This window comes from Polypterus senegalus, chromosome 17 (assembly GCF_016835505.1).
Source record: "Polypterus senegalus isolate Bchr_013 chromosome 17, ASM1683550v1, whole genome shotgun sequence".
NCBI classification, from domain to species: Eukaryota; Metazoa; Chordata; class Cladistia; order Polypteriformes; family Polypteridae; genus Polypterus; species Polypterus senegalus.
This window is the reverse complement of record NC_053170.1, coordinates 4575527-4588790: the sequence shown is the minus strand read 5'-3', so window position 1 is coordinate 4588790 and position 13264 is coordinate 4575527. Positions and strand designations below refer to the sequence as shown.

The 13264-nt window shown below is 38.2% G+C and overlaps 1 protein-coding gene across 1 annotated transcript in view; it reads left to right on the top strand.

The window, feature by feature from the left end:
* The window catches only part of cdc27 (cell division cycle 27), an 88887-nt gene extending 77960 nt beyond the window's left edge, over positions 1-10927 (top strand). The window contains exons 18-19 of the mRNA XM_039739776.1: positions 5029-5197; positions 9143-10927. Coding sequence (XP_039595710.1) covers positions 5029-5197; positions 9143-9228 — 255 coding nt within the window. The 3' untranslated portion in view covers positions 9229-10927. The remainder of the gene's footprint in view (positions 1-5028; positions 5198-9142) is intronic.
* The last annotated feature ends 2337 nt before the right edge of the window (positions 10928-13264 follow it).

Sequence of the window (13264 nt, the reverse complement as noted above, 5' to 3'; positions counted from 1 at the left end):
AAAAGTAGAATGAAAATATTGTTAAAAAGAAAAAAATACATTGTTCCAAAATAACTGCTTGGTACATTTTATATTTATATATATATTTAATATATACAATGGTGTTAAAAACTATTTGCCCCCTTCCTGATTTCTTATTCTTTTGCATGTTTGTCACACAAAATGTTTCTGATCGTCAAACACATTTAACCATTAGTCAAATATAACACAACTAAACACAAAATGCAGTTTTTAAATGATGGTTTTTATTATTTAGGGAGAAAAAAAAATCCAAACCTACATGGCCCTGTGTGAAAAGTAATTGCCCCCTGAACCTAATAACTGGTTGGGCCACCCTTAGCAGCAATAACTGCAATCAAGCGTTTGCGATAACTTGCAATGAGTCTTTTACAGCTCTGGAGGAATTTTGGCCCACTCATCTTTGCAGAATTGTTGTAATTCAGCTTTATTTGAGGGTTTTCTAGCATGAAGCGCCTTTTTAAGGTCATGCCATAGCATCTCAATTGGATTCAAGTCAGGACTTTGACTAGGCCACTCCAAAGTCTTCATTTTGTTTTTCTTCAGCCATTCAGAGGTGGATTTGCTGGTGTGTTTTGGGTCATTGTCCTGTTGCAGCACCCAAGATCGCTTCAGCTTGAGTTGACGAGCAGATGGCCGGATATTCTCCTTCAGGATTTTTTGGTAGACAGTAGAATTCATGGTTCCATCTATCACAGCAAGCCTTCCAGGTCCTGAAGCAGCAAAACAACCCCAGACCATCACACTACCACCACCATATTTTACTGTTGGTATGATGTTCTTTTTCTGAAATGCTGTGTTCCTTTTACGCCAGATGTAACGGGACATTTGCCTTCCAAAAGTTCAACTTTTGTCTCATCAGTCCACAAGGTATTTTCCCAAAAGTGTTGGCAATCATTGAGATGTTTCTTAGCAAAATTGAGACGAGCCCTAATGTTCTTTTGCTTAACAGTGGTTTGCGTCTTGGAAATCTGCCATGCAGGCCGTTTTTGCCCAGTCTCTTTCTTATGGTGGAGTCGTGAACACTGACCTTAATTGAGGCAAGTGAGGCCTGCAGTTCTTTAGATGTTGTCCTGGGGTCTTTGTGACCTCTCGGATGAGTCGCTCTGCGCTCTTGGGGTAATTTTGGTCGGCCGGCCACTCCTGGGAAGGTTCACCACTGTTCCATGTTTTTGCCATTTGTGGATAATGGCTCTCACTGTGGTTCGCTGGAGTCCCAAAGCTTTAGAAATGGCTTTATAACCTTTACCAGACTGATAGATCTCAATGACTTCTGTTCTCATTTGTTCCTAAATTTCTTTGGATCTTGGCATGATGTCTAGCTTTTGAGGTGCTTTTGGTCTACTTCTCTGTGTCAGGCAGCTCCTATTGAAGTGATTTCTTGATTGAAACAGGTGTGGCAGTAATCAGGCCTGGGGGCTACGGAAATTGAACTCAGGTGTGATACACCACAGTTAGGTGATTTTTAACAAGGGGCAATTACTTTTCACACAGGGCCATGTAGGTTTGGATTTTTTCTCCCTAAATAATAAAAATCATCATTTAAAAACTGCATTTTGTGTTAACTTGTGTTATATTTGACTAATGGTTAAATGTGTTTGATGATCAGAAACATTTTGTGTGACAAACATGCAAAAGAATAAGAAATCAGGAAGGGGGCAAATAGTTTTTCACACCACTGTATATATATTATTATTATATAGTGATCCCTCGCTATATCGCGCTTCGACTTTCGCGGCTTCACTCCATCGCGGATTTTAAATGTAAGCATATCTAAATATATATCACAGATTTTACGCTGGTTCATGGATTTCTGGACAATGGGTCTTTAATTTATGGTACATGCTTCCTCAGTTTGTTTGCCCAGTTGATTTCATACAAGGGACGCTATTGGCGGATGGCTGAGAAGCTACCCAGTCAGAGCACGTATTACGTATTAAATAAAACTCCTCAATGATATAAGATATGCTTCCCTGGCGGTGCTTCGCACACTTCAAAGCTCTAACAGCCCGTATTGATTTTTGATTGTTTGCTTTTCTCTGTCTCTCTCACTCTCTCTGACATTCTCTGCTAGTGACGGAGGGGCTGTTTGCTTAGATGATACGGACGCGCCTGTAAAAAATGCTGAAAGACTACCTTCACATTGATCCCTTCATTGTGGCCGCTTTATCCCGGTGCTTCCCATGCTTAAAAGCCCAACAGCCCTATTAATTTTTGATTGTTTACTTTTCTCTCTCTCTGATGTTCTCTGCTCCTGACGTGCACTCCACTCTTTTGAAGAGGAAGATATGTTTGCATTCTTTTAATTGTGAGAAAGAACTGTCATCTCTGTCTTGTCATGGAGCACAGTTTAAACTTTTGACTAAAGGGTGTTATTTCATGTCTAGAGGGCTCTAATAATGTTAAAAAAACGTATTTAGAAGGCCGTATACAGGTGTGAAAATATTAGATTTATAAATAAAGAATCCTACTTCGTGGAAATTCATTTATCTGTCTGGAGCAGATTAACCGCGATAAACGAGGGTTTACTGTATAACTGTATGGAGAATATTTATAAACGGTGTGGGAGAGTTTCTAAGGGCTTAAAATATATAAAAACAACCATACAAACATATTGTTTCTACTTCGTGGGTTTTCACCGATCGCGGGGGGTTCTGGAACACAACCCCCGCGATCGAGGAGGGATTACTGTATAGATATATACATACATACATACAGTGCATCCGGAAAATATTCACAGTGCATCGCTTTTTCCACATTTTGTTATGTTACAGCCTTATTCCAAAATGGATTAAATTCATTTTTTTCCTCTGAATTCTACACACAACACCCCATAATGACAACATGAAAAAAGTTTACTTGAGGTTTTTTCAAACTACATGGGATAAATAAAAAAATAAATAAATAAAAAGTCAAATTTTTGGGTGGAATATTCCTCTAAGGGCCCATTCACATCTGTTATACTTACCAGAAAATAATAAGTGAACGAGGCTTCAGTGTTAACGTGCATCTCTTTAAGTTTCGGACTTATTCTTAATCAGTGCGGGTGATGAGCCCAATAACAAGGACCCCATTTTTCTCAGGACAACTGGCCTTTAGTCCACAGCTGTTTACTATGAATATTCACAGCAGTCCTTCCTACCACCACCTAATCAAAGCACCGTGATGTTCCTACATTGATGGATTAAAAGCCAGAAGTCTACGTGACCATCATCATCATCAAGTCCTTCCATGAGAACCCTAAATACAAAGAGGACTGTTTCATTTATGTTAGGCAGATTGGGGGCTGGGTGGTCTCGTGGCCTCTGAACCCCTGCAGATTTTATTTTTTCTCCAGACGTCTGGAGTTTTTTTTTTTTGTTTTTTTTTTTTCTGTCCCCCCTGGTCATTGGACCTTACTTTTATTCTATGTTAATGAGTTTGTCTTATTTTAATTCTTTCTTTGTCTTTTTCTTCATCATGTAAAGCACTTTGAGCTACATTATTTGTATGAAAATGTGCTATAGAAATAAATGTTGTTGTTGTTGTTCCTTTGTCCGCCACCTGGAGGACGCACTCACTAGGAGCTTCCCAGCACTGTAAGATGTGATGGGAGAAGATAAAATAAGCAAAGTTGCTTGTAAGTTCACATGCGTCTCGATGCACATCGGTTTCTGTTTTCATGTGGTCATTTTAATGGCGTCTGCCTACAATTTTGTGTTTAGATAAAGTTTTCTGTTTAACAAAATAAGTAAATTGCCCCTGTCATGCCCTATAGTGCATATTTCAGTATTACTTTAGTACGATGAACACTCGGGTGCATCACTAGTTTTCAGCACTTGTTAAGCATTTAGCCTCCCCTCTCTAATAAAGTGGGGGTGAGGGGTTCATTTTGGATTTTTCACAGGGTCGATGAGTGTTTGGGGGTCTTGGGAGCACCTTCAGAACACCAAAAGGCAAACAAGAGCTCGGCTTGCGAAGATCGGGGGCTAAAAGCCGAAGTGCATTTGGTGGGAGAGGGGAGGAGTGGCACATTGATCAGGGGCTTAAGCCTCAGAATTCCCCCCACGACTCCACTGTGCCCACTTAGCTAATTATGATGGTAATGAAGGTGACTGCAGTCCTAAAGATGCATCAGAGACGATTTTGGGTACATTACTCCATGGCGCTTAGGGCCATCCACATGCACTCTCTATCTGTACGAAATGGAGAAGGATGGCTGCTGGAGAACCGCTAGAGGCGAGCTTACTGTGTCGTGCACGATGGTGTGCTTTCCTGTGTCTTCATATACAGCATATCGTGCTTTTGACAGTGATGTGTTAGGGGGCCATTGGACAGAAATGATTTTGCTGGGGTGCTGTGGACTTAACTTGCATTACACGGGTGCAGCAAGACATGCAGGGAAACGAGCAAGTCCTAAAGAAAATGTGAAGTGAAGGTAATTAGTTATAACAGCTGATGTTCTATTCAGCTGGGTGTAAGTGTAAATTTACCCTTCAATAAATGTAAATGTATGAAAAAATAGTGTGCTTTCAAGAATGCAAGATTACCGCAAGGTCTTAGATGTAGACTTGTGTGAGAACCATTCACAAATCTGCAGTGCCAGGCAATGGTGATGCAAATGTACAGAGCCTTACCCAGCCTGCACCACTGCACAATGCGTAACAAAGCCAGTTATCTGGGACCATACACTTCATTACTATAAACGTTTGTGATGCACCACCTGTTGGAATGACAAATGCAATGCATTTTACACTACATGCATTACAATATCCACTGCAAATGTTAATGCTCAGTCGGCTGAGATCTGCATTGATTTCAGTTTCAGCCTGTCATAGATGGGTAAGCAGCTAATTAAATTAGAAACTGGTAATTATATGAATAAATTAATAATTGAAATACCAAAAATAACAAATAAGAAGCCATGAATACTTAATAAAGGTAAAGTGTGAGGTTGCTGGAGGACTAAAACTGTTTTGTGTTTTTTTGTTTTGTATTCACTGTGTATTACACATGTATGTCCTCGTACAGGTTTATAAGAAGCTGGGTCAGACGCACTTGGCCTTAATGAATTTCTCCTGGGCCATGGACCTTGATCCCAAGGGGGCCAACAATCAAATCAAAGAGGCCATTGATAAACGCTATCTTCCGGATGACGAGGAGCCAGTACCTCAAGAAGACTCCTACCCGTTTGACTCAGGCAAGTGCACGTGTATGTCCAGCAGGGGGCGATCTCACCCTGGGAATGTGTTTTTTTTTTTTTTTAAAGAAACAACTCATCACTTGCCACTTGTACACACACACCCCTTTAGTAACTGTATTAAAAAATATTAAGACAAGAGAACTGTGGTACAAAAAGAGACCTACATTTAAATTGCACTGTGGTATAATCATTTAAACATTCAAATCAAGCCAAAGAGCCGCCATTGGAATGGTGCAGTCATCATCCAGTTTAGTGGGCATCCTTGACGATTTGAAATTCCATTTCAGTGGAGCACTGGAGGCGGCCTCCTCCTTGCAGGTGGCTTAATGTTCCACAACAAGCTAGAAATACCCATACGTTGCATATTCAGTGAGCTATTTGTGACAATTACCAGGTATGGGGAACTCTCGACGGAGCTATCTGGATACGTTTATGTATGAACCGTGGTCTTCTACGACCCCAACAGAGCACTTTCGTTTGACTGTCTGTGCACATCTGTCCTAATCACTTAAGGTCCCTGCCTGAAATGGCTGTCCTTGCTGCAGCTGCATGTATGCTAACACAATTAAACTCGCCAGTCATAATTATCAATCATATTTTTAGAATTGGGTTTACAGCGTGCTGTTGAGATCGGAGGCGCAGCTTGTAATTCAAGATTGTTCGAGAATTCAGTTCCTTGAAAACAATATTCAGCCCCCAAAACTATTTTCATTATTTTATTGTCTTAGATTCAATCCTTACAATATACTAAAGTAGGAATTTTTTTTTTTCAGCTTATCTGCACAACAGTGTTTGTCTTGCCAAATCAAATGAAACAAATTGAAAACCTTTCTAATATTTGCTAAAACAGAAGGATCAGAACTGGAAGATTTAAAATGTTCTTACATTTACCGTATATACTCACATATAAGTCGGGTCTTGAAACCCAAAAAATCGATCATAAAATCAGACCCCGACTTATACGCCTGTTCAAAAATGCAACACTTACATTCTTTTTTTTCATCTTCTTGACTCCTCCAATCTCGCACCAGTTTCTCAGACGCATCGAATTTTGTTGCAGCAGCACAGTTATTAATTTCTTTCACCACTTCAATGACATTTAGTTTAAAACAAGCTTCATGAGGGTGTGAAAAAAAGGGATGCTCTTACGATAAAGGTGCCAACGCCAACGCTCGAATAGTTCGGGTATTACTGTGTGGTCACGTAGGCACAATACATAGAAGAAGAAAAAAAGGGCGTGTGCTCCGTGTTTCCTCTCTCGGGTGGGCGTTAGCACATCATAATCTCTTGGACCAATAGCGCGAGTTTTCCGCATTTGACTTATACAACCGACATTATAAAATACCGGAGATTATAAGTTAAAGTCAAGTCCCGACTTATCCGCGGGTATATACGGTATTTGCTTGGCAGATGCTTTTTCCAAAGTTATTTACAAAACAGGTCAACATAATTGAGTAATATTGGACTCAGACTTGTTTAACAAGTGAAGCATGGACAGATAAGTAAAGTTGATTGCCACAAGTGATAAAGATGTTATAACACCTACCTTTACAATCCTAGATAGACAATCGATAAAGCCATTAAATGTAACCTAATAATAAATCAACGACCAATATGAAATATCACAGAGCACCTGTCAGTTAGACAGATAATCACAGAACAGGTGGGTTTTCAGTTGCTTCTTAAATACATTGAGGGAGTCGGCAGTATGGATGAAGCTGGGCAGCTCGTTCCACCAACTAGGAACTACACAGGAAGAGAGTCTGAAAATACAGGGTGAGCCAAAAAGAATAACCACATTTCAAACGTTTATTCTACAAAAACACTACAAGATAAAATAAATTTGATTACGACACAAGAAAAGGTACACACAATAGGTTTTCTTCACTGTGTTTTAAAAACGATGTCTTCAAGGTGTTGGCCGTCATTGGCAATACGCAATACACTGTTCGAGACGATTTCTGAATGCTCGCATGGCTCGTTCGGCCATTTCAAGGGGAGTAGTGGCAATTTTGTGGTGAATAGCGTCCTTGAGGGCTTCAAGGTATTTAGGTCGGTGTGGGTGTGTGTGTTATACCTGCGACTTGAGGAAGCCCCACAAGAAGAAATCGCACGGAGCGAGATCAGGCGAATGTGAAGGGCGCCCGACATCGCCACGTATGGAGATCAACTTCCCTTTCCTATATATTTCATTTATTGCATGATTCTATTTTTATACTGTCTCTCCAGGTGGTATTTTATTTACTGTGATACACTGCCAGTAGTTCTTTGATTTTTTTTTTTTATTGGTCATTCAGTTTTACAAAAAACAACAACAAAACACTCCCATAATTCTCTGGATGTGCTTACTGTATGTATGGGACTTCAGATTTCATTTATGTAATTTTTTTATATTGCTTTTATATTTTATTTTTGTATTGTTTCCAGATTTTTTATGTTGCATTGCCAGTGTAGTTTTTAGATTTTTATTTTATGACAAACTTTTTTCTCTGTATGTGTATTTGCGTTTTTCTCTTTGCTAATTTATTTCCAAGTTATTTTATGCAATTTATTACATAATTTATATATATATATATATATATATATATATATATAAAAATATAGTACAGTGGTACCTCGGTATACTGAACAGGGTGTATACCAAACAAGTTTTTCCCATTCCGTTCCCATGAAAAAAAATCCTATTGTTACTGGCATATTATACATTGATGGGGTTGTATAAAATAATTTAAACACTGCTTAATACTAAAATACTTAAATGCAAAAGAAATTAGATGAAATGAAAATTTAACCTCACTTTACCTTTTAATAACGTCTTTGTTTCTCACAATCGTAGATATCGTCGTTCTTGGCAAACGGTATGCAGCAGCCATGTCCCGGATACGCATGCCACCTTCATACTTTTCAACAATCAATTCAAATTTCGTGAAAAAACACAAAATCAAGTGAAAATTCACAGAGAGTTATAGCGCGGGTTTGTTTACTGAATGCTAGCAACTGGCGTACTGACGCTCAAGGACAGTCGTGACTTTGTCTCGAGGTAAACAAGGGTAGCACGCGGTGTTCTAGCACGTGAGTCGTATACCGAGGTACCACTGTGTGTGTGTGTGTATATATATATATATATATATATATATATATATATATTTTATGGTTTATACATATATTTTTTTTATATATATATATATCTATATATATATATATATATATATATATATATATATATATATATATAAAATAATAATTTATATATCATTTATTTTTTTAATTCATTGTTTGTTTTTTCGACAGACACTCTGATCTCCTGTATGTGTATTTGCGTATTCATGTATTTCCAATTTAATTTATGTACTTTATTCAATTTTATTTTTATACTTTTTCTGAATTTTTTTTTTTTTTTTTTTTTGGACGGAGATTCCTGTATTTCTTTGTTATGTGTATTTGCTTTTTAGAATTCCATTTATGAAGTTGATTACATGATTATATTTTGTTTTTTTTCTACTGTCCTTTTTTCCCTACTGTGCTTTGTTGCCAGAATATTTTATTTTTACAAGTGCTCTCATTTCTTTCTGTATTTGTATTTTCTTTTTTCTATTTGCACTTTTTTTTTTATAGATTTTTAATTGATGTTGGTGATTTTATTTTTTTCTGTTTTTTCTTATAAAATTTCCAGTTACATTTGTTATCTGCTTTTTTGCCAGTATGTTTTGGTTTTTTTTTTAGCTTTTCTTTTTGTCGTTCAGTTTTACGACTGTATGTGCATTTACTTTCATTTCTTTATTTGGGTATTTCCAAGTTCATTTTTATAATTTGTAATTTTTTCTTTCTTTTTTCCTCGCCTGTGTTTCCAGTGCCGTTTTCATATTTCAGTTGTCTTTTTAATTTCCCAGTGTGTGTGTATGTTTTCCGTTTTGACCTCTCGGTGTTTTCTCATCTTTGCAGTCGATGCAGAGGAGTCTCAGGAGAGCAGCATGACAGACGCCGACGACACTCAGCTTCACGCAGCAGAGAGCGATGAGGTGTATTAGGCCGGCGCCGTACTGCGCTCCCATCAGCCCTGCGTTTCCAGGGCCCCGTTTACTGCTGCTGACACAATACCTCCAATGCCTCCATTTACCCCCACACTATTCTCGATGAGCTTCTTGCCGCCGTGTACTGCTTGTTCCAGTCTTGCACTTTTTCGCCAAACCACGTAGTTCCATTTCATGGGAATAGCGGAGGACGCCCCCTGGGACGGGTGTTGATGCTGGGCCGTAGTGTGTGGCCAACGGTGAAAACTTTGGACCGAAATGAAAGCCACAGTTGGCACCTTCCGAAAGTTTCAACGTCTTTGCTGCCTGTGAGTGAAGATCTTGACAAACTTCCTTGCATCTTCTGGATTCGTGGTGTGTACCTTTTTTTTTAAATCATCGTGTGTCCCCCCTCCTACCCCCCCACCCTACCCTTTTTTATATTTTTGACCAGGAGAGACAGAAGCTATTAAGTCTTACACGAGTCGATTTTATTTCAACGGAAATTATGCTTGTTGTGTTTGAGGGGCTGTTGTTTCAGGAAAGTGCACGAGTATCATGCTGTGTGCTGGACGGTGAAAACTTGGGGATCCCAAACCCAACACCGGACTTTTAATGCAGTCGAAACTTTTTTTTTTTTGTTTTTTTTTAAATGTGTATATATATGTATATCACAAAAAAAGTTTGAAAAGGCTTCCTTTATTTTTGTTCAGACAAATCTAATGAAAAGTTTCAAATGTGTGATAATGGATACAAGATTTTACGTTTACATCTTCTAGTGGCACCTGCAAGAAAAAAAAATAAAATAGAGGTTGATAACACAATCTTTTAAATTCTGGATCTCAGTTTTTTAGTCAGATTAATCACTAAGGTCTTTCCTATTATCGAGCCTTTAGAAATTTAGAGAATCAAATTTTGACCTTTTTAAAAAAAAAAAATAATAAAATAAAATCACTGAAAATGTCTACTTATTTTTTTTATTTTTTTTTTTTGAATACGTCATGAAGACTTTTGTCGCAGGATAAGCAGATCGTCCAACGTGACAAAAGTTTACCTCGAGGTTAGCGCCGCACAGAGAGCTCACGCTGGAGAGCTGTGGGGTGACGTGTCTGCGAAACGTAATATGTAATGGATGTGTAGGTGCACTTTTTTTTTTTTTTAATTAATAAATTAGACTCACAATTAACAGAAACGGTCACAATCTTCTATCTTTTTAATATCAAAAAGTATTGCTTGCTTTGAGAAAATCGTAGTTTAAAACGATGCATCCATTTTCATATAAATTGGCCGAAACGTGTGGAACGGGGACATCCCCAGTCTAGCGTGACACTGAGGGAAGAACAGAAAATCCCAAGAATCAGCACGGTGGGTAGATGGGGGTCTGGCTATGAATGGCTTACCCATCATTACCACCTCATTGAGTTTTGGGATTTGAGCTCTTCACCACCGTGCCCCCCCCAGCTCTCTACTAGACCACTGACGTCACTGATCCGCACATTTCTAGCGATGTTTTTTTACGAAATTGGCTGTATTGGTTCACACAAACCTGAAACATTAAAGAGAGAATTGTGAGTGCCCTCCCTGAATATTCACTCACTGACTAATCTTCCATTCCTGAGATTCACCGATTCACTAGTTTGGGGGAGAAGTGCATTCTGATTTTCTTCCACATGTTTGTCGACTAGTAAAGTGTCAACCTTTTTTATTGTATTTATTTTTTTTAAATAATGCTAGCTGCCCCACATGTTTGTGCGAATAAGATTGGAGCTGACAGACATTCGGTAACAAATCAGAATCCAAGGCTGCCCTTTTTAACAAGAACACTCAAATCAAGACAAAGCCGATAATCACGGGGAACGACGCCCTTTTCTTCTGCATGCCTTTTGTAAAATAGCCGTCTCGAGAAATGCCGTTCATTTTGCACAAATTCTAAAATCTGAAGGGCCTGTACAATTCAGGAGCTAAACGAACGTCTAAATGATAAGCACAGCCTAAACAGACACAATCTGCTTGTCTTTTAAGATCCAGAGGCGCTGCGAGCGGAGCGGGACCACAGTAGACGTACACCGACGACACCAGGGGTTTGGTTTATCCGGACTGTTTTATGACAAATCCTGTTCATCTGTGATCTGAGAAAAACTAAACAGTGCAATTTATTTATTTTTTTTTTTTTTACTGCAAATTACGTTAAACAGAAGGATATTGCTGTCTTCTTGAGAATACGTCAGGTTTTTTTTTTTTTTTTCATTTTTTTGTATTCCCAAATGTGTCATCCTTTTTGTTTTTTTTTTTTTTGTTTTTTTTTGATCCAACAGTGTCCCTTTCCCCAAAACAATACAAGTATTAGAAATCACATTATTTTAAAACCATGCAAGGCATTCTAAGTGGCTGATTTTCTGGGAATTTGGATGGTCATGTTCATGTTTTGCAAGTCAAATTGGTGCGTTTATGTCAAAAGCGCAAAGAAAAAAAGTATAAATGGATGAAATATGCAGTGTGAGTGTGATGTACAACTTTTTAATTTGCATTTTACAAGTGAAACTTGGTGTCTTTTTTTTTTTTCTTCTTTTTCCTATTTTGAAATAATTGTACAGTCTTAGGAGAAGTCTTTCTGTTAATATATATTTGCAATTCATTTTAAGGATGTGAAAAATATGGAATAAAATACTTTGAACAAAGGCTTCAGAAAACCGCTTTGTTTGGAGCTCACCGCGTCTCTCTCTCTCTCTCTCTCTCTCTCCATTCGTTTATCCGTTTTGTGCTTTTTGAGTGTTTAGGGTGCTGGAGGCTGTCGTGGATTGGTGACGTCCAGCAGCACTGCAGGCAAACCGTTATTTGGCACCAAATGGTGTCAGACAAGCATGAGTATGGGACAACTACAGGATGGTCCAGATCTAATTATGCAGATCGTCTGGATGACTTTGATTTATGCGGGGATGATTCCAGTTTGGCGCGAAGACGATTCTTCATGTCGTCAGTTTGCACACTTCTCGATGGTTTGGGATTTTTCAGGTGATTTTCTATGTAATAAATTTAATAAGTTGTAGCGTAAAGAAAATTGCGTAATTAGATCAGGACCACCCTATAGATGGCTATGCTTTGGGTCATACCACCTCCAAACATTAGAGGGCGCCGTTGGTAATACCACCTCATCTTAGACCTCAAAGGAAGACATTCCATTCATTGCCAGACTGATGTCTAAGACTAAGTCCTGCCGCTTTCACCTCCATTCAAATAGAAAGGATATCCACGCCAGAAATCCGCTTTCATCTGTGTACGAAGAACAACACACCAGAAGTGCTCCTTATTGCTGAAAGAAGATCTTTTGTTGTGTTGATGACCTATGCAGTCTTTTTTTTTTTTTTTTAATAGTTGAAAGTCTTCCTTTACCCGTAGTCTGGGTAAACGTCACTGGTTATTCTAATTTTATTTTTACTTTCTCCTATAGGGAAAGTATTATAATCATCCAAAAAATTTGACCTCGAGATTTTGATGAATCTCGATGTTTTTAGATCTCCTTGAGTCTGAAAATACCAATTTTGGGAATGATTGTCTGTCTGTGTGCGTGTGTAAACACCATACCTTGAGTACGCTTTCACTTCAGTCAACCAAAGTTTGCATACAAGTATTGCGTACAAAACGTAGATTTCTATCAACTTTTGAGCTGTTTCCGGTAACCGAAAGTGATATTTTACCTGAAACGTTTCCCCAAAAATCTTAAAAGTTAAATAATTTCATGTCATATTATGGTAAAGCACCACATTCTACGCATTTCAAGTCAAAGTGAGCTTTATTGTCATGTCAACCACATACAAGTATACAGGTAGACGAAATTGCGAAGCTCAGGGTCCACAGTGTAGCAACATGAAGTGCAAATAAAAAATTAAAATTAAAACACAAACAAGACATTGTGCATTCTTTTGATAAACGACCTGTTTTCAAGATAATCCCAGTTTTCCGTTTGACGTTCAAATGGTAATACATACATACTATACATCTTTGGGAACGTTTTTGCTAAATGAAATTTAGTGTCCAAATATTACATTACACACTT